Genomic DNA, 26,014 nt, shown 5'->3' with positions numbered 1-26,014 from the left:
TTGTTAATGAGGATAAATATCATGGAATCATTGACATGGGAAGGAACCTCTGGAGGTCATCTTGTCCAATCCCATCTACTCAAGCAGGGCCACCTATAGCCAGTTGCCCAGGACTATGTCCAAATGGCTACTGAATACCTCTAAGGATGGAGAAATTAAGACCTTTAGATACTGGAAATCTTTAGACCTGATAACACGCTTATTAACTTGCAATGAGCTAGCCTTTGGAGGCTACTGAGTTACCAATTTACTCTGGATGTATAGCATCAACATATTGTATCATTGAATGTCATCAGTTATAATACCTGCTGTTTCTCTTACCTCCAGAAGTAGCTCAGCATGCCTTTTCTCACCAGCCTCTATCCTTTCATTCACTCTTCTGCTTATATCCTCCTCCTCCAAGAAAAAGAGTTTGCTTTGCTTTGCTAAGTACAGCAGCTTCCATTGAAGCATCACTCTAGTGACAGATCATAAGCAGAAATAAGTTGAAATTGGGATTAAAAACAGTGAAAGGAGACACAACATGACTGGTCACAGCATTATTGGAGCAATTCTAATTTGAGAATTCGGAATATTCATCTATATTATTAAGGGGAGAATTAGGTTGGATGTTAGGAATAAATTTTTTACTCAAGGAATGGTGTGGCCCTGGCACTGCTGCCCAGAGCTGTGGGTGCCCCATCCCTGGAGGTGCCCAAGGTCATGCATGGGCCCTGGGAAGCCTGCCCTGGGGGGGGAGGTACACGACAGCCAGCCCATGGCATGGGGTTGGAACTCAATGATCCTCAGCACAGCACTGATACAAGAACAGCTGTTGACGTGAAAGTGCATACTGGAAATCAGATAAAAGATTCTTATTTATCAGAAGAGTAAGAATTTAGATCTGCATTTTAATGATGGGAAAAGCAAAAACAGCTTATTGGAGTGAGCATGATTGCATCTTGAAGACAAAAGTATGATGTGAATACTCAATTCGGTGACCAATGGATGTTAATTAAATTTAAAATTAATGAAAATAAATAACCAATAGCTTCACAGCTTTCTATCCCGATAAATATCAAAAAGCTTATGAAATTATGGAGAATATTTACTGCCATAATGATGAAGACCAACTTACATGGTAAGTTCAATGTTTCTCACCATTTGGCAGTGTAGTGGTACTATTCAAGTGAAACCAGGGGTATATTTGAGGAAATGTTCTTCTACTGCCATTCTATCACTGGATATTTACATAGGAAGGCTTTGGTTTTATATCTCTGATATAATAGCAACTAAGTGCAATAATGCATTCATTATTGCTTTGTTTTTAAGGATACAACACACACACTCTCTCGTCTTACCTCATCTTATTTTCTGCCTTCAATTTTTGCTCTAGAGATGCCAGTTCCTTTGCATTACTTTCCTTGGATATTCTGTGGAAGAAGAAGAGGAACCTCCTCTTTAGCAGTGTATATGCACTCCATATTTACACGGTGACAGTATTTCTTTTGTCAAGAATAACAGATACACTGGTCCTATTAGGCAGAAATGTACTTCTTTCCCTACAAAGCAGGATGAATGTATTGAATATTTTCATGTTCAGTGTGAAAAGGGAGGCAAGCGAATATTTTCTTACATTTTATCTATGATTATATCCATAAGCTGGACAACACCATATTAACAAAATGTTCCTCAGTAGGATTTAGAGAGAGAACAGGGAAACCACATTAACAGCCCTTTGGGCCACACTGCAAGAAAAGCTGTGCTGAATGAGAACGATTGGTGGCAAAGACAATTCAGAATGTATGCAAACATTTGGCTCCGTTAGGTTTGGAGGATATGCCTGGCTGATCCTTTTCACTTTCTCTTGCAAAGGCTGACTCTCCAACAGAGAGAAAAAGCTCTTCCCCTTGCCATGATTACCCTCCTTACTTGAGATAATTTTATTATTAGAGTACAACATTCAGCATTCCTGTCCAGATTCTCTAGTACAGGCAAACTGGGTCTGCTGACGGATACCTGGGGTCAGTACACATGGGCAGGTCCTCAACTATGGCAACAAAATCCCAAATCTCTTCCACCAGCTGCAGGCTCAGAAAGAGCTGCAGTGCCTCGGCCATGCTCCTCCCATCCACACCCCACTGACTACACAGCCCAAAGAGTTGGTATTTTCAGGGTGTTTTTGTGCACAAGGCTAACCTGTGTTTACTTTGCTTTATCTGAGTAAAAGCAGATTTTCTCAGATACCACCACAAAAGGATGACGGTTCGGTACAAGACCCGGTACTACTGCATGGAGCTTGCAGTCAAAACCAATGTTTGTGAATTTTTACATTTTGCACTGCTACAACATCCTTCATTATTTGAATATTCCTCATCTGGTGATAAGAAATTGCAGACTGAGTTAGGGTAATGGGCAGCAGACCTCTTTGTTGTATGAGGTTTCATTCCAGACTACTGGTAATGGTCATAAACCCTTTTAAGTTCCTTATCAGACATTCCACTTCGGAGCATCTCAAACCAGAAAGAAGGGGACTGAAATTATTTACTATTGTTGATGTAGAAAGATGACATACAATAGGCTGTCTTCAAGATGTTCAGTTTCCTGCTCCAGGTCATTTGTTTTCATCACAAGGTTTTCTAGAAATTCAAGCTTTTCATCTAAGTGAACAGATAACCTCCTTGATCTAACAGAAGAAAAAAAAATGTGGAAACATGGTCTCAATACACAGCAAGAAAAGCATTAGTCATAAAATGACAAAATTAAACCCAAAGCTGATAGGTAAAACCTACTTTGCGTCCATCTCATCTCTTCTTCTGGCCCAGTGTTTTTCTTCTTCCAGTGCTTGCTCAAACTTTTGGTACACAGCTTTGTTTTCTAATTTAAGTTTGTTGTTCAGGCATTCAGCATTTTGTAGATATTCATTAGCCTACAAATAAGGACTGCAGATGTTAGCTGAATATTCCTTTTATCTCTCTTTTACCTTGTAATAACGTTCTGTGATGCTACAATGCTTTTCAGTATTAAAGTGGAGGGAAGTCATGTGTCGTGGCTGAGGGAGATAGGGGCAGGAAGATGGAAGAGATAAAGGAAGCAGGTGAATGGGGTCCTGGCTTGTGACTGTGTCAGTGCAGTAGAACTGCAGGTGAGGCGTGCATTTGATGGGGAGAACGTGGTAGTACCTAATGCCAAGGTGTCTGAGTTTTTAGAATCATAGAATCACAGGATGGTTTGGGTTGGAAGGGACCTTTAAGATCATCCAGTTCCAACCCCCTGCTGTAGGCATGGACACCTCCCTCTAGACCAGGTTGCTCACAGCCCCATCCAGCCTGGCCTTGAAGGCCTCCACAGAGGGGACATCCACAGCCTCACCAGGCAACCTGTTCCATTGTCTCACCACCCTCACAGTAAAGAATTTCTTCCTAACATCTAGTCTAAATCTACCCTCCTCCAGTTTAAAGCCATTTCCCCTCATCCTGTTGCTACCTGCCCTTATAGAAGGACCCCCCCCAGCTTTCCTGTAGGCTCCCTTCAGGTACTGGAAGGCCACTATAACATCTCACCAGGGCCTTCTCTTCTCCAGGCTGAAGAGCCCCAACTTTTTAATGGGTGGACCCCTTGTTTGATATACATATGTATGGAGAGGTCATGAACTTAACTTAGAAAACATCCCCAAATGGATGTACGTAGTCTGCATAACAATAATCTCAGGTAGTAGGACTTCCTTCACAGAATCAGCAGATGGAGTGCCACAGCTAGTTCTCTTTTCTACACAGGCAATATAAATTAACAACATAAAGAAGCATGGAGCAAATCATCAAGAACCACTATGAAAATTCCACACTCAGGTTTCCAAGTCAGGATACCAACCTCATCCTTGTAAACAAATCTCACCACCGTCTTCATATATACATCAGTCTGTCCCATTCTCTTATTGCATATGGACTCTCCCCCAAATCAGCACCCTAGTTTCACAATCCCCTAGTTTCTTGCATCCCAGCTCACAAGACCACAGCCTCAAGTTTACACCACCTCTCAGTACCCCCTTAAGTATCATAACACTTGCCCATGGTCTTAGTTAAAGAGATCTCACCACCGCCTTCTGAGCCTACGTAGAGTAGAAGGCAAATGTCTGTGCATCTTCTACATGGTTGCACCCACCAAACGTAGAGGCATGGGCAAATCAAAGCACCTAAAACATTTCAGGTCCCACTTTGGACAGGTCTGTGGTTGACTGTTTCATCAAGACCTGGCTTAGTAAAAAAACTCTGAGCCAGAATAAAAATCTCTTACCTTTCCAAGTTCCTGATCAAAGTCCTCTTTTTCTTGTGCAATTTTTGATTGTAAAAGCAGTAACTCAGAGTCAATTTGATTTCTATTAAACAAAGTCAGTTTGGACCTATTAGGTGAGTATTAACACAAGATTATTAAAAACTATCATAGAATAGCTTAGGTAGGAAGAAAACTCAGTGATTATCAAGTTCCAACCCCCCTGCTGCAGGCAGGGTTACCAACCACTAAATCAAGCTAACCAGGCTGCCCAGGGCCCCATCCAACCTGGCCTTGAACAATTCCAGGGGTGGGGCATCCACAGTCTCTCTGAGCAGCCTGTTCCAGCACCTCACCACCCTCACCATGAAATGCATTCTTATTCTCAGGCCCTTTAATATAAATGTAAGGTATGTGAATGTCTGCATGCATTTCTATTTTATTCAGATATTCTTATTCATTACTTCCCCCTAATATATCTGATGAGAATAAAACCTGCAAAAAGTTAAAGATATACAGAACTACTGGGCTTTCTATTGCTAGATCTTAAAATACAAGTCAAGGAGGGCTTGAGGGCAGTATTTTCTATAGAAAAACTGATAGAATAATTACTCAAACAGCAAGCAGATAGGCCTTCAGGTAAATAAATCCTAGCAGCAAGAGATCTACTGGTTGAAATGGTAAACATTGAGCATGGATTTATCCTTTTTGCTTCTGATGGACATTGTGCAATTGTATGTTTTACAGGATGCAGTCAGCACAGGAGATACTCATTTCCTTTGACTATCTCCTAAACAGACAGAGTCGTGGAAGAAACAAGAGTCGACCTAAAGGAGTGCTTCAGGAAAGAAATCTGATGCAGAGGAAGAGCAGATACCACAGGGGTGTCCTTTTGTACAGAAGGCAAAACCCAAACTGAGCAGGCTTTGAGATAATGTGCCAAATACCGTGAAGGAAAAAATACGCTGGCCAGATTCTTTCTTTAACTCAGCTGCTTAACTCGTCTGCTTCATCAAATAATAGAATGAGTTATGAAGGACAAACACTCTGAAGAAATTGAAGACATTAATAACATCTGACAGCTTCAGAAATTCAGTAGAATGAGAACAGAAGGACAATACTGTTACAATGAGGCTATATAACTCACCACAGCCCACCAGTCTGTGGTCATTTACCAAGTTGCAACTACTTTCAGGCCCTTTAAACATGAGCATGGACAAGCTCCCTCGCACAGATCCTCCTACTGGTACTCCAGACTGTAAAGATAAGCAATTTATAACTGTCAACAGAAGCAAGAGCCATGACCAGATGGTGGCTGCAGCTCATTTCTTTACAGTAATTACACTGTTAATTAATGGCAGTATTCATTTCGTGAAGACATTAATGGATTTGTTCTGCCATCAAGAATAACATTAGTTAAAGTTCTGAATGATAATTTTGCCCATGTTTCACAGAGCTCCTGTTTTCTTCTTTGTATGGGTTCTTAACTCATCTTGTAGAGCAAAAGGGGTTCAAACAGGAAATGTGAACCATCAGAAGGTCTCATTTTTCCCCATCCCCTTCAGTCACATAAAACCTTCACACAACCAATGGCAGAGTCAGAGGGGAAGCAGCTGAGGAGCTACCCTGGGTGATGTTACACTGAGCATCCCCATGTGGAGCTCTATTGCGTGTAGCAAACAAGCCCACAGAAAGACATCAGAGATTTTTTTTGCTTATTCACATCATTTGCTACATTTCGTACCTCAGGGAATATACAGAAGAAAAAAAGCAGTCTCTGTGCCATAGCAAATAACTATTCTGGGTGACAGGAAGAGTGCAGAGAGTAACAGCTGGTAGAACCACCCCGTGCTGCTTATCTGGGTACAGCTCTAGTCCAAAAGGCACTGTTAATGACAGCTAATTCAGATTAAGCCCAGCTATCCTTCAAGTCTTCTCTGTATACGCATTGAAGCCGCGACAAAGACTTCCATCTATAAAGAGAACTTCAGCTATTCTACAGTGTTAAACAATTCACAGGCTTCACAGAATTTGGCTGGTTCTTCATACATATTGGTGCCACCTTTTCCAGTGAAAACACCGATGCAGGTTCAGCAGAAAGATCAGACCAAAGGATTTACCAATTCTTACTTCTTCTCCAAGGCTGTGGCCACGTCTACCTTTTTAAGATCCATCTTTTTTTCCAAATGTTCCCTCTTTTCTTTCAGTTTTGTGACGAGAATTTCCTCATTACGTATTGCCTATAAAAAAATGAAACAGACCATGCCAAGGTAAAATACATTTAAAAAAAGCAGACAACGAATCCCTTTCCTGCCACTGAGCCTTACAATTTTGTAACATCTGAATGGGATTTTCCTCTAACGTTTTCTAGAAGGTCTGAGATTTTACAGCAAAGAAAGAATGCTGAGCAAACAGTGGTCAAGGCTGTATTTATATCTATCTGAAGATATCTATGACATCTCTTTTGGAAAAAGAGGCTCACAATTCAGTAATTGGTCAACAATGCCAATCAATGAGCTAACATGTAAGCATGTTATCCTTCTTAAAAGGTGGCCTGCATGTTACTCTAAATTCCCCTCACTTTGACCAATTTTGAAATTAAATGTTGATCTTTGCACTAACAATGAACCACAGCAATTCTGCATTGAACTTACTGTGGAATTCAGGCTTATCAGATGTTGCAGGTCCAATAATTTTATATTCAGGTTTTCAAATGCATGCTTTTTTGCTGAAGTTTTTTCCTTCTGAGCATCAAGGAGTTTTTTCATTTCTCTGTTCTGCATTAAAAATGGCACGATTAATGCATTCTGAGTAACACACTACACATTGTTTAAAAATTTATGTTAAAGCATCTGGAGCCTTTCAAAATTAAATGAGCACAACTGGTAGAAAATAACCTTCTGCAAAAACCACAGCTATGTGCCAAAGGAATAAATGCTAAATGAAAAAGAAATAATAAATGATGCAAGTGAGGAGCTGAATAGGAGGAAATATGACTGTTTATGAAGGTGGATAGTTATAAGACAAAGGGGAATGGTGTTGAACTGAGACAGGACAGGTTTAGGTTAGGTATCAGGAGGAAGTTTTTCCACACAGAGGGTGGTGATGCACTGAACAGGTTGCCCAAGGAGGCTGTGGATGCCCCATCCCTGGAGGCATTCAAGGCCAGGCTGGATGTGGCTCTGGGCAGCCTGGTCTGCTGGTTGGCGACCCTGCACATAGCAGGGGGTTGAAACTGGATGATCATTGTGGTCCTTTTCAACCCAGGCCACTCTATGATGTCTCAAGAGTTCATGTGATTTTATATCAGTGGGGGAACCTGATTATACCATCCCAGGAACACAGCTACAGTTCTGTTCTGCAGAGACTTTCTCTATGAGGAAGTTTTAATTTAATCTATTTGCTTGTTTTTATGTTACCATTCAGAAAGGATACCAAATGTATGCAAGTGAAAGTAGGGCACGATGTAAAAACCAGTAAAACCTTATCTCACAGTTTGGTGGTAAATATAGGCACTTTTATTTTAAGCAGTGTGTCTGGAGGGATGCAATCCCAGCAATCATTTGTCCTACATGCAGCAAGAAGGACCGATACAGACACATCATGACATGAGCTGATAGAAAATGGATGTTATACACCGTGCTGTTTTGATGTGTGTGTTTGTGTGTGTACATAAGAACACCCCCCAGACACACACACACACAAAGCACATGCATCTACAACAAGAGTCAGTTCAGTGCTTGGCTGCTGTGGGGACCCGAGTTAGCTGCAAATAGAAGGCCAAACACAGCATTCAGCACAATTTCTCAGGGCATTTCAAAGCCTTTACCTTTCCATCACATTCTTCCATCTGTTTCTCAAGCTGACTCATTTTTTCAGCTATTTTCTCTTGTAGTTCTTCTAATGCTGCCTTTGCTCTGATTATTTCTCTTTCTATAGCTCTTGTTTTACGATCAGTCTCAAGTAAAAGCAGGTTTGTGTTAATTTTTGTTGCCATCCTTTCATTCAGTAAGTCCACTCTTTCTTTATGCTGTATCTGCAGGCGCTTTTGTTCCTCACTGAAAGAAAACCAAACCATTAAAGTCTTCTGTCACTGATCACTGCTTCATTTGTTCATTGAAATGAACACTTGCTTATCCACACGTCGACAACTCAGTCTCTTCTGTAAGGCATGACATTCACCAGCATGTATGATTAAGAACATCTAAGACATTTCACAGCTTTCTGTTCTTTATATTATTACCTTCTCGAAGTTCTCCTATTTCATCTAATGGTTTGGGTTGGAAGGGACCTTTAAGATGGCCTGGTCCCAATCCCCTGCTATAGGCAGGGACACCTCCCTCTACAGCAGGTTGCTCACAGCCCCATCCAGCCTGGGACTCCAGTGGGATTATTTTCCAAAAGGTTCATTAAAAATGGAAGGGCTGCCTTCAAGCACCGAACAAATGGAGAAAGAAGACTTCCCCTAAGAAAATGCGTTGGGATTTATTTTTGAACAGCTCTATAGCAGCTTGCCAGGGGGTGACGGTAACACGAGATCTGTTGGGGAGAAAACAAGAACCATCTCCCAAGTCTCTGTATCTCTGGGTAACTCTTGAAGAAGAGGGATCTCTATCACAGTTACTGATTCATAGAATAGCCTGGGTTGAAAAGGACTATAATGGTCATCTAGTTTCAGGGTTCCTTCCATATTTTTTCTAAACTGAGAATTATGACTTCGCAGTCATTCCTTTACATAAGTCATTGACAGAGAAAACTCTCCCTTGCCAAAGTGAGAAGCCAGGCAGCAACCAGCTTTCCCCAGCCAAGCTTATCAGGGTTTCAGGGGGGCAGGCAGCAGCAAGCAGGCTCTGAGGTTCAAGAAACCAGATCTGGAGAAGCAGGCTTGCTGCTGCAGCACAGAGTTGCCTAGAAACACTGCGGCTAGCTGCAGGGGTGAGGGACAAGCACTGCTCACCATGCTTTCATAACGTTTCAGTTTGCCTTAATCACCTTGCCAGTATGTTTTTCCCTGTTCAGATAAATACGTACCACAGTGCAGCATTCTGCCTTTCACAAAGGGTTTGCTTCTCATCCAATAATTCAATTTCACAAGCAATGTTTTTCAATGCAGACTGCAGCTGATTCATCTTAGCAGCACCAGCTTCACGTGACGCGGCAACAAGAGCTACAAAATAAATACAAAACACACAGAAGCCTCTTAGCTGCAAAAAGGCATAGCTGAGATAATGCATAAAGGGATTGATTCATAATCTTGGGCCCACCGCTGTAAGTACTGTCACTTGGCAAAGAATAGTTGTGATCCTAAGGCACTAACTAAATAGCATCTCCTAAATCACATGCTTTATTTCAGCATTTCAGTCTTATCACAGTTTCCCTGAGTCATCATCGTTTTTCTTCTTGATAAAGTCTGCTGTGTTCTTAGAGAGCCAGTGCTCTTTTTCATACTATATGCCTACAGAATTCCCTAGGCGTACAGTGAAATAAATATTCACTGGAAAAACATCTGCACCAGCAGCTCTAGAATCCATGGAGAAGGAGCAAAAAAATCACCTTGCTTGAATTCAACAGCATTTCTCCTCAAAGAACCATAGTTGTGTGGATAAAGCTCTTCTGTGCACGGGCATTGCACTACAGCATCTTTTCAGCTTCTGAGATAACAGTCGCATGAGTGCACAACCACCCACCCAAAAACACTTAGAGCAGAATGGCAGCAGCTGGTATAAACAGCCAGCTAGCTGCACAGCAACCATGCTATAGGCAGAAGGAAGGTGAGGGAGGGATCTTGCTGTAAGAAAGAAATCAACAAACAGAATGCAGCTGGAAAAAAGAAAACCCTACTAACCCCACTAAAACTCCCTGCTGTTTCCCAGTGAGCCTAAACCTGATCTAATTCCATTGTACTCCAGGCAAAGCCCTGCTCTGCCAGTCTCCCTGCAGTGCTGCCATCCCTCTGAGTCCCCCACTGAGAACCACACAGCCTCATGGTTACCGTGATAAACAAATCCAACCCCACTGCTTCTCCTGTAAATAAAAACCCAGTGCTCATCTAGATCAGCTACTTGACCACCATCCTCTGTGGTTACAGTGCAGTTAGAACCATAGCATCATTAAGGTTGGAAAAGACCACCAAAATCATCTAGCCCAACCATCAACCCATCACCCACACCCACTGAATCAAGGGAGATGAGAGGTAGCAAAGTATGCCTTGGGCATCTTAAAAGTGAAAACAGAAAAAAAAAATCTCAATCTTTATTTTCCATCTATTTTCATCCCTTCAGAGCCAAAGATCAAGGAAGTCTGTGATTCTTCTGGCTGGCTTTAAACATCTATTCCACATGAGATGCTTCTTTCTCTTCATCAGCTGTAGAGGCACTTGATTGGCATGTGGTCAGATGAACCCCACCCAAAATAATGTTTATTACATCATTATTAATCCTACTTCACAAGAAAGGAACTTGCAGCACAGAGCACTCAAGTGCCCCATCACAAGCATCAGAGAACAGCTGTGGCACTGCTGCAGTCAGAGCTAATGCTGCAGTTCTCCCATTGTTCTTCCAGTGCTTGTGCATGGCCTTCAGTGAAGATGTCTCACTGTTACACAAGAGAATAATCCCTTACAGAGTCACACATCAGCAAACACCCATCTTCACTCATTAATGAGTTACTGACAGCCATTTACCATTTCTATTTTCTATTTCACAGAATTCTTCAAATCATTTACATGCATAGAAAACTCAGTTTTCTTCCCTTTACAGAACTAGTTAGGCTGGTGCTACCTGTCATCTCTGCAGCAATCTCTCCTGGAAGATTGCGCATTCTGAAGCGAAGCTTGCTGTTTTTTATAGTCTCTTCTTCAAGGCACTCAATGGTATTCCTTCGCATTTCTTCCTGTCAATTAACAAACCCACAAGTGAGAACAAATACAACAGGTGAAAAAGCACTTCTTCCTTACAAGCCTTTTTTTTTTATCCTCCTTACTCATACTCGTTATTTTTCTTTCAGTCTTCAAAATAACAACTACTTGTTTTACAGAGTGTCACCTGAGCAACAGAAAAGCCTCATTTCCTCATGGCCCAAAGCTGTACTGAAGAATAGAGCCTGTAGCTGGCCCTCAGATAGACCAGAAGGTCATCATCTTGTTCACAGCCGGTGGTATGAAAAGGGTCACCTTTAGGGTGATGGTAGAGGCAAGAGAAAATTGAGGTAACCAGTGGTGGAGGAGCCCTCAAGCAACTGAATCCCAAAATTTGTGTGGCTGAGAATTTCAGGTGGATTGACAAAGCCCCCCATAGACTGGGGGGTGAGGGTGGGAAAGAAATCAATTCTTAAATGGATGCTGATATCATAACATATGGATAAAACCAAACCTATTTTCCTCATTCATTTTTGCTAGCTGTTACAACCAGCAAAGACAATGCGGGAAGAAAAGACACCATTAAATCTGTCTGTCTACAGAGCAAATTCTATATGCATGAACATAAATTATTTGCCTTTCCTTCAGAAGATGAAATATTTAGATATGTAAAATAAGTGTGTAAGAGGTCCTTAATTTCATATGAATTACATCCTCAATTAACTGAAGCACTGAAAAAGAAAACAGCTTTATGAGTTCAGCACGTTATATAAAACACTCATCTCATAAGGCTAATGCAGAGCTGGTCTGAATAGTTGATTTAGAAGCCTACTGATGGAGACAGTTTTTACAAGATTTACATCTACTTAAATACCCAATGGAGATTCCTGTTAAAGTGCCTCCTGCTTGAAGCCATTCTGACTTCAGTGACCTCCGAGGTCTTACAACAAGAGTCAGTTACCTATGAACAGCCCTTCTCAGCCAGCAGTTGAGGTATTATCTTCCATCACCACATGCAATGTAGTTGTTTCACATAAAGACAAATTATTCCAAACCAACCCCTTTGCACTGAGCTGAAGGGCAAAGCACCTCCTTGCTGAACTCTGTATCACCTGTTGTATTCACTGACATTACTGGGGCATCCTCCCTGTAAACTCCAACAGAGAAGAAGGCATTTTCTGCATCCACACTGTCCCATCCCTGGTGGTGCCCAAGGCCAGGCAGGATGGGGCCCCCGGCAGCCTCAGCTGGTGGAGGTAGTCAGCCCACAGCAGGAGCTTGAACTGGATGATCTTTAAGGTCCCCTCCAACCTAAGCCATTCTATGACTTGGTTTCTCCATCGCATAAAGGGTGTTAAAGCCCTTCTGATGAAAAAAGCTCCAGGCAAGTATAGGCTGTTGCCTCCTGGTGGTTTCTGTGACGCTACGACTAATTCACTATAGTTCTGGAGCTTACATCTCTTGAGAATAAGCAAACTATAAAGATAAGACAGAGTTGGGAACAGAGCTTACACCCTCACTTCCAATTTGCTAACATAAAGGCTCTTCCTTTCTTGACTCAACAGAAGTGTGAGCACTCCCCAAGCTCCACTAACCTGCAATTGAAAATAGGCATCCACTGTTTTCACATCAGAACACCAGCAGATGAGCTGAGGCTTGGATCAGCTGTGTGGTCTACTCTACTCAGGTTGGTTTGTGCCATCACAGCCAATCCTCCAACTTCACCCAACCTGCCTCTCTCTTGGGTAGAATATAACATACACAAGAGAACACGTGTAAAATTACAACTGGTGGAGACTGATTTTGTGGTTACCAGCTAATTTTCCACTGTATATCTCAAACTAAGTATTAACTTTTCTTACCAATTTCTCAATAGCAGCAATAGTGTCTTCAAGATGCTGCACAATTTCCTCGCTGAACGCACAGTCTTCATTTTTCACATGTTTTTCTAAAATAAAAAAGACAGTATAATAAGAGTGGATCATTTTTTAAGCTTCAAATACTGCTTTATTGCTCCACTAAGATAGTTCCAAAAGAGAAAGACTTGCTTAAAAGTTTTTTGCCAAATCTCTTTTGTTGTGTTCTAAAGTAGGTCAGCATCTTTCACGCTCCTCCTGGTGCATGGAAAAGGCAGATGTGTGGGGCATATGAGGTCCATGGGACCTGATAAAGTTCTCAGTCCTAAAATGGCTCCAAGTTTAATTCTGTGGAAACCATCTTTTGAAACAGTCATTGAGAGAAGTTAGCAGAGGTTATTAGCTGAAGTAAAAGCTCTGGATCAAAATGATTTCCCCTTCAGGAGGGTGCAGCTAATCTTTCCAAGTAGTAATGGCTTCATTATGTCTCTTTCCAACATAAATACTAATCTGGATTCATCAAAGCCCAAAGTGAGATCTATGTTAGTGCAGAAGTTGCTCTTTGTATTGTTAAATTTAGTTTAGCCTGAGCTAGAATAAGAATTGCTAGGACTTGAATTCATCCAAAAGACTGCTGTACCTGTTACAGAGGCATGACGTTTTCTGATACCCTGATTTTGTAACAGACTGAAACAGTCACAGGAGAAAAAGAGGAAATTCTTAATCTAAGAAGTGGATTTCTCCTTACCCTGAAGCAGTGGCACACTGCTCTGCCTGCCCAGCTTCAGGCCTGCTGAGCAGCACCCACCTGCCAGCCTTAAATTCAACACAGCAATGTGCTGTTTCCTAAAGAAACAAAATGGAGGGTGCATTGCACATACATAAAAATCCATGTTAAACTCTAAGTTCTGCTTGTGAAGCCTTACTTTTCCAGTCTTAAGTCATCTCCCTGTCAGAGCACCTCTTGATTCCTTTGTATGTTTAATCCTTTTAAAACCTTTCTGTTTTTCCCTTACTCTTATGCTCCAAGATTCATTGTTTGATGCCACCTCCATCACTGTCAAAACTCCCCTCTATAATCAAACCCTTAAGCTTTTTAAAAGTAGCACAGAAATCAAAGCCACATGCAGAACACATCAGCTAACCACTTTCTGGCCTCTCCCTTTCAGAGAAACAAGCACAAACTTCCTGCTCCAAAACAGCACCAGATACAGTTTATCCCCTCCACACAGCAGAACATCACTTGCATACCACACTCTTGAAGTCTACCAAACGAGTGCTTTCTCACACCTGCCATCCTTCCTCCAAACCACTTGGTCCTTATGGCACATGATGCACTGCACCTGGCAGTGGCCAACAGGGCAGAGCTCTGTGACCACAGACATTAACTGGTGGGGTATTTCTACATCAAATTGGATCTCATACTACAGTTTATGTCACCCCCAAGACATTCATCTCATCTGTGCATGCTTTTTCCTGACTTCTGAGCTTCAAGCTCTCTTAGGGACTTTATATTTGTACAGTCTTTGAAACTAAGCTGTCGAGATGATGCCCTGCAACAAATCTCACAAGGAATGGGGAAGCTCACATCCTTGATTCACACAGTCCTTCATTTGACAGCTGAGGCCTTCAGAAGTGAATATTTTGCGACACATCTCTAACCACAGGCTGTGCCCAATCCTGGTCATGTACAAGAAACCAGTTTTGTTAGACAAGAATAACTCCCCATCACAGTTAAACAGATTTGACAGCAATGGAAAGTTTTGAATGTTCTGAAATTGGAAGATTTGAAATGATTACCAGAGGCAACGTCCCTCTGCGTGGAATCCATCCTCTGGGACTGCTCAGCCTTAATACTTGTCTGCCCCTCCTTCTCAAAGGAATACTCCAGAGCTACATAAAGCTTGTTTGAAATCTATCTCTTGCTATTTAGATTATTTGGTGTTTTTTTCTCTAGAAAGCTTTATTACTCTTAGCTCAATTTCCTTGCTTACACTTGGAGCAATCCTTCTTTTGCAAGATGATTAATCTTTCCTTTTAAAGCAAATTTATTCTGCTTTTAGTCATTGCTCCGTCTCCTTCATAAAGGCCTTCGCACCAAATTGCTGATTGCTGAATTGCTCCAGTTCTGCATCTCTGTAATCCACTCAGCTACCCTAAAAGCAGACTGCATTTTTCACAGGAGGCAGAGTGATAAATGTGATTCTATTGGTCACATTTATCTTCCAAGAAGGCCCAAAAGCTCCACAAGCAGATTTTTGTTTGATACAGCACAGGAAAAAAAAAAATAGCATTAAAGACAATTCAAGAGCTTGTAACTTCTCAATGCCTAAAAGGATTGAATCTGTGCTTTCAGCCTAGGTAAGATGTCCTTCCTTCACATACCGTGCCATGTGCTCACTTCAGAGGCTGTGGGGACCACAAGCACCGGCCTCACACCACCTGCCCTGACCACAGAGCAAGGCACATTTGCTTTCTTAACGTACCACCAGATTTCTGATTGAAGCAGTGCCCCACAGTGTCACCAACGCAAGGAGGTTTGTGACACAGGCATGGACTGCAGCCATCAGTGAAAACTGTTTGAAGCCACGTTTCTAGAAATAAGATGCAGTGGAAAGCCTTGAAGAAAAGCCCTTGACATCTTCACATACGTGCTTGCCAAGAAGTCTTGAGAGTCCCACAGAGGAACCAGATGGCCACATATGTGATAACAAAACCAAAAAGACAAGGAGGAAATGCATTAATAACCACAGCAGCCATCTCATTTAGAAACACACGGCCTACACACAGCTCGTCTCCACCGAGCACTTGCAGTGACTCTTTCCTTCACATTTTATGTCTCCCACGTTAACACAAAAAAACTGGGCTGCAGGAAGGAACAGCCAATGGCCAGAGCAGCCACAGGAATCCTCAGAAAATATTGCTGATGTTATATTTATGACAAACAATGCTGAAGCTAAAAAAAATACTTATTTTCCCTGTTAAGCTGTGACCTCCCTATTCTTACAGTAGGAAAATGTAGCACAGCTCCAGGTTTCGGGCTCTCCCTGCTCCAGTTCAGGCCAGGCTGTGGGGCCACATCCTAGGGACAGCAGCCCTCCCTCCTGCATATGGCACAGCCTCATCCTGGCATAGGGAACTGGAGGTGCCTCAGCAGCCCCCCAGGCCCCATGCATGCTCACCCAGGCTCTGCAGGCGATGGATGGCAGCCAGGGCTACCGCAGAGGGTGGCAATGCCACAGTGCCTGGCTCGGGCCTCAACATGGCGGCTGGGCCAGGCCGTGCTGTTGCTAGGACACTGGGCACTGCAGACCAACAGCCACTCTGTCAGCTCAGCTCCAAGGAGATCACACTGTGTCTGCCTCCAGATAGGCCAAAATATTACTGTAAACCTACAAGTGTCTAGGATCACATATTAAACGGCATTCTTGCACAGTGCATAAAGTACTCCTAGACACTAGCAGATAAACATGATAATTTCCAGCCTTGGAGGCTATGCTGGTACCCCAACCTTTCAAAACCTGCAAGGTTTAGAAGTAATAGTAATAAAGTGTAGGTCCTTTATTTGCTGTTCTGAGCCTGCAGGTTACAGCTGAGTTACATTTTGAAGCTTTCCCTTGCAGCTGTGGCAGCTAACATCTACCTTTTAAATGCAATCACTTGTGTTGGCCTTATCACCATAAAAATGGGGGCTCTAAGAACAAATATCTTCTATTCAAAATTTAAGATAAAGTTATGATTGAATGTGGGAATATCAGGTAAAACTACTGATTTGTCCCTGGAGGTGCTCCATAACTGTGCAGATGTGGCACTGAGGGACATGGCTCAGTGGGCAAATCTGGGGGTACATGGACAGTTGGACAAGGTGATGTTAGAGATATTTTACAACATTAGTGATTCTATTCTATGATTCTTTGATTATTTCCACACAAACTGAGCTCAAAGATATAAATAATCAGCAGGACAACATCACTCCTTAATTACCTACAAAATCCAAATGCAAAGTGCTACAGTTTTGCTCTGGAGATAACCAGCTTGTTAAGAGATAGCCCCTTCTTCCCTGCATATTTATGGCTGCTGTCACCTTGCCAGGCTATTACTGGAGACCTTCTTCATTCATGGTCAGTATTGATTTATGGCTCAGCAAGAGACAATCAGCAAAGGCAGTGGCATCCTTCACCTCTGGGTCGCTATGAAACTGCTCTGGAAATTGCCAGGAACTGCCCTGTACTAAATGACTTGCTATTAACTCTATATGTCAGTGTCTGCTGCCTTGTAGGCTGTAGCAAACTTCTGGTAATGTTCCTCTGCAGGTTGAATACGCTGAGTAGAATCATAGAATCACTGAGGTTGGAAAAGACCATTAAGATCATCCAGTCCAACCATCAACACATCCCCACTGTGCCCACTGACCACATCCCTCAGTACCACATCTACCTTCTTCTTGAACACCTCCAGGGACAGTGACTTCACCACCTGCCTGGACAGCCTGTGCCATACTTCACCTTTCAAAGAAGAAATTCTTTCCCAAGTACCTCATTTACCTCCTAGAATCAGTGGATCCATGTCTTTATTCCACTGCGGGCAGAATAACAGTGTCTGGGTGAGCTTAGTGGTCCCTGGACTAGTAGAACTCCTATCTATAGACTTGGGCTTCTAGAAGACCTATGCTGTCCGGCTTAATAAAAAGCCATCTGTGTTCTGTGATTGCTAATTTGTTAACCACAAGATAAGGCCTCATTAGAAAGAAGGGAAAGGCCTTCTTTTTCTGGAAATCCTTTGTAGTTTTAGGGCAGGAATCAGGCTTCAATGAACCTACTGGTTCCAGAGAGTAGGCAGTTTGGTACTTGGCCAGCAGTTGAAATTCTGGCACCTCTGGGCCAAGTAAACAAATTGATTACTTTAATGCCAAAGTCCTGGGGGCAAGTTTTCAATCTTCTCAGTGAATTTAGCCCATGAACTGGAAATTATACTTGAGGAAAAGCTAGAAATTAATTCATTTTCAAGCACTTGTGCACTTCTAGATATTATTTTAGCCATTATTCCTGTTTGTTTGGTGTTAGTTCAGTAAAACTTTATTAGGAGTTTGAAAGCAACATCTGCAGATAAAGACTGGGGGGCTAAATGTGGACATAAAAAGCACAAGCAAAGGATAGGCCATAAACTAGGGTAGTTTTACAACTGCAGCAGGGCATTTAAACTGTGCGATACTTTGATTTCTAGCCCTAGACTTCTAGGAACTTATTGCTGCCTTGTGTTGGAAATAAATTTAGATCTTGTGTTGATCACCAAATAGGGACAGTCAAATCCCTGACCAGCCCTTTGGTAAAGGGAGCCAGACAATGCAGCACCAACTTGCAAAAGCTACCAGGCCTGAATAAGCAGAATAAGGGTAGTGTTGGAGAATCTGTTCCCTTCTTCATTTTACTACAAGTCACAGTCATGCTAAACATAGATGAAATTTCACATAGCTCAGAAATGTCTTAAAAGTTCATTCCTGTTAACCTACCCATCACAAACTGAACATACCCTAATCTGAGTACCCTTTTCCCTGAACACTGAAGTAGCACAGCAAATAGGATTCATACAGGGAAGCATGAAGCATCCTGACTCCCAGGAAACAAGAGACACGAAGCCCCACCTGCCTTTACAAGAGTTGATGGGCCTCTGACATTTTTGTCACAAACCTAATGATTACTTCACGGCTGTGGATGTCTCTGCTGAGCTCGGAATACTTTTCATGGGATCACAGAGATTAGTAATTAATATTGGATGACAAGGACAATCCTTTTTTACCCCAATGAGAATGGACAAAATTTGGACTAAAGTCAGAGCAGTCTCTATCTGCTCATCTACATCAGATGGGCAGTTGTTATATTCTGTTCCTGCTAAATAAACAGAGAGACTTCACAGTGGTTAATACCACACTGTAGTAGTAGTTGCTGGGACTAAAAATGTGTGTGATTCCCTGCAACTCTCTCTTGTAAACTCATTTTCAGCATAAAAAAAGCCACATGGGGGACATCAAACTGCTGATTTAATCAATTGGGCAATTGGTATTTGGTATAAACTATATTGTGTACCTTGCATGACTCTTAGATTCACAGTGCTTGTTTTTAGCTCCTCTTTGAAAGCCAACTTTCCAATTATATCTTTTTGTTAAATTTTCAATAATAAAATTTAAGTTCCAAGCCAAAACCATGGAACAGAATTAATTTCCTATATCAGCATCAAGCATTTTAATTAAACACTAGCTTAAACACGTTTCAGCCTTCCCAGTGTTCAGCTCCAGTGACCATGCAAAGAGTGGATATATATGTCCCACTTCCCAGTCTTCACTTTACTTAACAAAAACAAATTCTTCCAGCCTCCCTTCCTGCAATGAGCCCTACGTTCCCTTGGATACCCAGTAACACTTCTCTGCCCCACTGCAGCCCTCTGTTAGGACACTTAGGGTTTCCTCACCAGTTTCTAACCAGTGACCTTCTAGCCGACAAGGCAATCATCTATTCTCAACTGCACAGTCAACAAAGTACAGCTGGAAAGAGCATCACAGTGAGATAGCAAAGAGACAAACAGAGAAGGAACACTCACCCATATCCAAAGACTTAAGCTTGTATTGAAAAGCTCCACAAAGGAGGAATCTCCAGAAACAGAACCTTCTCTGGGGGCAGTCAGCCCTTAAATGAGGTCTAGGAGAGGTGCAGCCAGGCTCCACTCCTGATCACACAGCTGAATTGCCCTCACCTGTGCTCCCACAGCTGACCCAGTCCTTGCCTCAGGTGCTCCATCAGTGGTTCAGGCTGTGACTCAACAGTTCCATACATCAACCAAGGGCATGTTCTTGCACTTGTGATGCAAAATATCATCCTATTTTTATTGGGCTTCAAGGCTTCTGAGTTCCTTCCACATGGAATCCCATTTGTCCCCTCTGATCCTCGCTACTTGTAATCATTACCAATGCTCATTAGCATCCCCTGCTAATTTTATGTATTTTTTGGTCATTTCAGCTGAAATATGACTCACATTTGGGAAAACTTCACTGCTGATCTCTAACAGTATGAACTGCCATCAGCTCCAGAAAGTCTCCTTAAAATCTTCTATTCATCATCATTTAATCTGGTTTGCTTGTAATTTCTTGCATGGCACCGTATCAGAGACTCCTGGTACACTGCTATGGTACCTTCCCTGTTTCTTTCTTTCACAAGACGTGGGTTACAATAGCTCAGCTCAACCTGCACGACAGAGTCCACAGCATTTCACTGTAGGGGAAGGAAGATTTACTCAAGTCTCCTGTGACTGGAGAGCTGTGGGAGCACCTCTGGCTAAATGGCAGTAGAAACAACATTTTAATTTGCACTATTGATACAGCATGTGAGTCATAGACTTGTGATTGCTGTTGCCAGAGTGGGCGAGGTAAAACACTTGAGACTATGGGAGAATCTCGGTTGTATCCCTTCGTCAGAATTAAATCTGAACCTATTTCTGGAAGTGTTCAGAAGTGACCCTACAACCATCAGGATTTTGTACCCCTGACGTTTTTTAAGCTGGAGTGCAAACCTGAAGTGCACTTTTTGGTAGTTTTGATTTCCTCAGTTCAGCACGGATCTGTATTTCAGCTGAAAAAGCTAATAAAGCTGTGCATGTGCCTTCCCCAACAAGCATCAGTGGAATTAGGAGGAATGAAACTGAGCCTCATGTCTAACTTGGCAAGCAAAGAATATTTTGTATGAAGACATCTGCTGTTCGTGTCACTCCACTGCCTGGATGTTCCTCTTCATTTTCCTTTTCCTCTTCCTATTTCTTCCCTTTCCTCTTTCCCTTCCTCTTCCTCCTCTCCTTCCCCCTCCCTTCCCCTTTATCAGTAAAAATCACATCTATAAAACATAAACATTTTCGGACTGTTATGGGGTACTTTACATCACTTTGGCTGAATTACAGGGCTGTAAGAAGAATAAAAACATAACTAATCTCCACTTTACATCTCCCTCACAAAGGAAAATATGTGCAAAATGGCCTTACAGCAAACAACGATTAGCTTCACTGGTCTGAATTATTTCGCAGCTTAAACAAAGAGAGCCACGAGGCTGCATAAATTGCAGCCTTGAGGGTGAATCACTTTGATATTCAGTGAGCACAAGAAATGAGTCTGAGCTGCTGGTTCAGCTGCAGACAGGAGGGTAAAGCAATAGAAGTATGTTAGGCACACTTCATCTTTTGGCTTCTGTGGACAGACTCCTTCTGCAGTTCTCTCCTGTCCTCTAATTTTCAGGGTCTCTTCTGCATCCCCATGCATTTGGGCTGAGGCAGAGCAGGAATGAAAGGGACAGTGAGGTGATGGGCACTGCAGAAATGAGCAGATCTCAAGCAGTATGGGCTTGCCCCAGCGTTATTATGTCTGCCTGTCCACAAAGCCTCGATGTCTTTCCCCCGTCCTGCTGCAGGGCAGGGTTTTGCCCCTCTCTCCTGTAAAGGTGCTGAGCAGCAAGAAAGCCCAGCAGCAGGAGGCTGCTCCCCTATTTCGTGAGGCATTGCAGCTATCGACTCTTACCAGTGAGCATCTCTCCCTTACCCGAATGCCATATGTCCCACAGTAGCAGCCGGTCTCACCAGCTTCCTCCATGCCAACAGCCTCGCTCCACTCATTCCCTCCTTCCCAGGAAGCTCATATGCACAATTACTGATGAAGCAGCTTTTAATTCTCTGCCTGACAAAAGACAATATTAAGAAGATCTGGGACGAGACACAGAGCACTTGCTGTTTGCAAAGTTGTACTGGGTAAACACAGGAGCTTGCCACGCGTTTCCCTGTGCCCATATGGAGAAGGAAAAGCTCACAGGCGTAGAGCCGACCTGCTTGCAACCCACCAGGATGGGGATGGGAGCCAGCCGCCATCTGAACGTGTGCAGGGAGGTGGCAAAAGCTGTGGGGAAGAAGACAGACTCTCTTTACCTGGATTAGCTGCTCACAGAATATTCTGTCTTTCTTCTCCCCTCCAAATTACAGGGCTTTCCTGACACTAATGTGTCTAGGACCTTACTCCAACTAGATTAATATTAGAGAGCAGAGGAAGGATAAAAGAGATCCGCAGCAGCTCAGAGGTAAATACGTAAGCTAGAGGAAGAGCAAAATACTGCTGAAGCACTGAGAAGCAGGGTGGTGCTGCGTGGAGCCAGGAGTTGGACTTGATCATCCCTATGGTCCCCTTCCAACTTGGGATACTCTGCGACTCCGTGATTCCAAAGGCAAGAGCATTCCAAGTGAAACCACCAATGGAGTAATCATTCCAAGGTACAGAGACAGGTATTGGGGTGACGTAAAGCACCAACAGAGCACTTCTATAGCTATTAAACACCTCCTTCATAGGCAGTAACTTAGGAGAAAAAGTTGCTGGAAGATCCAGGTGAAAGCCTTCACTCTGAACGTGCATAGGGCCTCTGTTGCTGCAAGCTGTGCAGCAGGACCTTGCAGCAGGGGTTTGCTAGCAAGGATTATAGAAGCTTCAGGCACGTTGGCTTTCTGCATACTTACATCTTCAAGGGCATGGTGGGAAGTCCTGCTGTGATCCCAGCAAGGTGAGAGTGGCCGTGGGCAGCTCCAGCATGGAACACATGAAATCCAGTGTCCTCTTAATTGTTTCTACCCACAACTCGAACCCATCCTATCTTGCCCACATGCAGACTGATACTGTCACGTATACTGAAGGAAGCGTGGTGCTGACTTGGACAGGCCCAGTGTGAGATGAGAGAGAAGTAAAGAAGCATGGGTGGGAGAGGTGGCTTGCAGGGGTACAGTTGGGGTGATAGGGCCTGGAGAGAGGGTGATGCTGGATGGGACAAAAATGGAGGTATTGGGCTTTCTTGGTTTAGGCTCTTAAGAATATTTGGTCTCTGCTATAAGGTTTTCTTTTTATCTTATTTCCAAACTTAGAGAAGATGTAGCCTTAGAGCTCAGTACTACAAGAAGTTAGCCTTGAGTATAACTATGTTGGTGCTTGGAGAGAACATGGTTATTGGACCAGTGGGATGGGACAGTAAATGTGGTCATTGTCAATAGTACTCTCCTGAGAAACACAGGACATGCACTGGCCATTTGAATGCACTTGTAGGAAAGCCTAAGAGGCAGCTAAAGCTGGGGACAGGTGCTGAATGTTAACACCTGGCTGCAAAGCTGAAATAAACATATTCCATCTGATCAAAAGCAACACGTGTCACACTGAGGTGTTCGGTTTTGTCATTGAGAAAAGATATTCGTGCCTCTATGCAGGTGATAATTAAGGATGCTCCGGTATTTCTAAATGAGAGCAAAGTAGAATATTTAAATACAAACTTTCAATGAAAATAATGGTAGCTGAGACCCATCGCAAGAAATAACTGGCCCAGTTTTCTGCCATCTCCTCCCATACGTCTGTGTTATACATTTGTACACAGCCAGCCACCTCTGTGGCCTCTAGGACAAATGCCCCTGTGTCCACGTGTAAGAGATGAAGATGAACAAAGTGAACACATCAAAAGAGAGATTTCAACTCAAGAAGTTCAGGCAAGTGTTTAAGGACCTACAGAAACTGCTGGTGGTTGTGTGGGACCGCATCATGTCGTGATGTGAAGCAGGAGGGGATCGCGAGGGAAGGGGATGTGTCTGTCGAGTCTGCAGATGTCACAGGAATTCCAATGTCAACGAGAGGGAGGACTTTTTACATTTAGTAACATTTATTTCTGCATTCGGTATCAAGTACATAAGTGCAAATATTCAGAGTCCATAATTAAGTCCATTAGGAACTACAGAGAATGTAATACAAATTGTAATAAATTGAACAAGCTGGAACTTTCCAGTTGCCATACATGTAAATCAGCCTGTCAATCCCTTATGACAAAAGTACTGGGTTTTGTTTTCCTTTTTTTTTTTTTTGGAGTTATACAAAACTGATTACCATAAGTACCGATTACTGTTTATTTTATCTGTGCTGGAAAACACTAAAACATCAGTCTACAATTCTATATAGTTAATAAAGATGAATCCAACCAGCAACCCAGTGACGTAGAAGCAATTTTAACTATTGCATCAGTGCACTAAGCAGGAAAGCCCCTAGCCACATGTAACATTGAAAGTTATAGAAGCAATGCCAATAGAAGAAGGAAAAACACTAAAAAAATAAAATAAAAAAGGTCAATATTATTTAGGCGCTCACCATCATGCACTTTATAAGCAACACAAAAAACCACATCTAGTACACTTTTCTCTTTGCTATACTTTAGTGCTTGACACAAGTGATTGCAAGTATTCTAAGTGCAGAAGCAGCAGGGGAAAAGCACTGCTTCCGAGTTTCATGTTTCTAATATCATGGTGTTGAGAAAAAAAAGAACGATAAATTTGCAGTAAAGTGTAAGAATGGAGCTGTTTCACCCCAGATTCCCCCGTTATTCATTACTGTAGTCGATGGATTCTTGATGTCTGCTTTACTCTGCCTTTCTCTTAGCACCTGGGATTTTAGCCTGAATCCTAGAAACAAAGAAAAAGAATTACACGTTCAGGCAGTAACTCCATTCCAGCAGATCCTCAGCTGGTGTCTTAGCAAGGGGTAATTGTGGTGACGGGTGGACTACAGTCTAACAAGAAATAGAGGTGATTCCTGCCCATGCACCCCTACGGGCCCCATGTTGTAAATGTCCTGGTTGTCAATGGTTATGTAACCATGGGACATGCTCAGTGATATTCTCCTGCCCTTTGTTATCCTACCGTGGGCTACTGTGTACTGGAAGTCCGGAATGAAGCTTAAACAAAAGAAATTAAGTACAGACTTCTAGTGCTGCCCAAGGTGATGTGTTTTCAGAATCACAGAACTACTGGCTGGAAATGTCTCCTGGAAGCATGTCAGTCAGCCTCCTCCTACCTGCAGCAGGACTATTGCCAATGCCAGGTCAGGCTGGCCTTGGGTCTGTCCTGCTGCACCTTGGAAGCCTCCAAGGCAGGAGGTGCTGGTACCTCCCTGGGCAGCCTGCTCCAGTGCTGTACTATTCTCCTAGAGAAAAATTTTTCCCAATATCCAGCATCAACGTCTTAAGGGAGATTTGTGGTGCTGCTCCCCACAACAAGGAGAGGAGGATGCAGGATCACAGCTCTGCCTCAGCCTACGCTCATCTGGGAAGCACTGCAGGCTCCTGCATGCTAACATCTGGGTAGGGCATCACTGATGGGGCACGTTGTCCCAAAGAACACCCAGCTCTCAGCCACCCCAGAATAACACAGCCTCACAGCAAGGTTAAAGTGTGCTGCTGAACTCACTTTGCCACAACAGTGTTTATGTGGGTCCGCACAAGTCCCAAGTATTGATCAATCTGTGCCTGCAAAGATCAAGGGGAGACAAAGTCAGTGGGCCATCAAGAAGGCAGAACCAGACAGACATGGCAGAGCTGCACAGACGTACCTGATACTTGTCATATACAACGGGGAGAGTAAACATAGACACCACAGCTGAGGAGAAAAAGAGCACAGTGTTAAATTCCTGCTGATCAGATTCCTCCAGAGAAGAGACCTACTTCAAACAGTGACAAACGTGTATCGTGCCACTCGGTCAGCTGATCCACCAGGGATCTTCGTCTTAAAAATGAACTTTGCTCAAATCTCCCAAATATGGGTTTTCCCAGTGCTCTGGGCCTAGCAGGTGCAAAACTGTAAAACACACATTGATTCTAGCAGTGTGGACAATGGAATAGGAATAATGAGCAAAGGAAAATAAAAATTGGTGGTTTGACTATGGAGAAGGCACAATGAGAAGAGACTATTTTGCCTAAGTAGAAATCAGCAGGGAATTGACATTAAAAATAGATTTTAAAAGAAATGATGATTTTTACCCATTATCAGAAGAGTCAGGCCATTGAAGAGGGCTCCCACGTAAGTCAGCAGCCACATTAGTACTGCAAACTAAATGAGAAACAGATCATTACATCATCCCCAGTGTCAGCTAAGAAGAAATGAGTTCACTTAAGTAGCTAATATAATGGCACGTTAGCCTTTTTTCATGTGTAAAGGGATGTGTTAAGTAAGGCACATCAGG

At 42.8% G+C, this 26,014-nt stretch overlaps 2 protein-coding genes across 7 annotated transcripts in view; both read right to left on the bottom strand.

The window, feature by feature from the left end:
- Nucleotides 1-21,597, bottom strand: part of CCDC175 (coiled-coil domain containing 175) — a 28,797-nt gene extending 7,200 nt beyond the window's left edge. The window contains exons 1-12 of one of the 3 annotated variants that reach the window (XM_025151156.3): nt 21,533-21,597; nt 12,967-13,052; nt 11,028-11,139; nt 9,280-9,415; nt 8,078-8,306; nt 6,903-7,025; nt 6,379-6,488; nt 4,273-4,378; nt 2,772-2,908; nt 2,555-2,665; nt 1,341-1,412; nt 322-457 (exon numbers count right to left, since the gene is read on the bottom strand). In XM_025151156.3, coding sequence (XP_025006924.2) covers nt 322-457; nt 1,341-1,412; nt 2,555-2,665; nt 2,772-2,908; nt 4,273-4,378; nt 6,379-6,488; nt 6,903-7,025; nt 8,078-8,306; nt 9,280-9,415; nt 11,028-11,133 — 1,266 coding nt within the window. In that variant the 5' untranslated portion in view covers nt 11,134-11,139; nt 12,967-13,052; nt 21,533-21,597. Of the gene's footprint in view, nt 1-321; nt 458-1,340; nt 1,413-2,554; nt 2,666-2,771; nt 2,909-4,272; nt 4,379-6,378; nt 6,489-6,902; nt 7,026-8,077; nt 8,307-9,279; nt 9,416-11,027; nt 11,140-12,966; nt 13,053-16,142; nt 16,231-21,532 lie in introns of those variants that run through there. The other 2 variants (XM_040701636.2, XM_040701637.2) reach the window with 2 other exon arrangements.
- A 2,050-nt stretch (nt 21,598-23,647) lies between these two features.
- The window catches only part of RTN1 (reticulon 1), a 116,885-nt gene continuing 114,518 nt past the window's right edge, over nt 23,648-26,014 (bottom strand). For all 4 annotated transcript variants that reach the window (XM_046941360.1, NM_001001466.3, XM_040700549.2 and 1 more), the window contains 4 exons: nt 25,812-25,881; nt 25,385-25,431; nt 25,243-25,301; nt 23,648-24,459 (listed from right to left, as the gene is read on the bottom strand). In XM_046941360.1, coding sequence (XP_046797316.1) covers nt 24,417-24,459; nt 25,243-25,301; nt 25,385-25,431; nt 25,812-25,881 — 219 coding nt within the window. In that variant the 3' untranslated portion in view covers nt 23,648-24,416. The remainder of the gene's footprint in view (nt 24,460-25,242; nt 25,302-25,384; nt 25,432-25,811; nt 25,882-26,014) is intronic.

The sequence above is a fragment of the Gallus gallus genome, chromosome 5, assembly GCF_016699485.2.
Source record: "Gallus gallus isolate bGalGal1 chromosome 5, bGalGal1.mat.broiler.GRCg7b, whole genome shotgun sequence".
Lineage (NCBI taxonomy): Eukaryota > Metazoa > Chordata > Aves > Galliformes > Phasianidae > Gallus > Gallus gallus.
The sequence above is the reverse complement of the archived record's forward strand: the minus strand, read 5'-3'. Positions and strand labels throughout refer to the sequence as shown.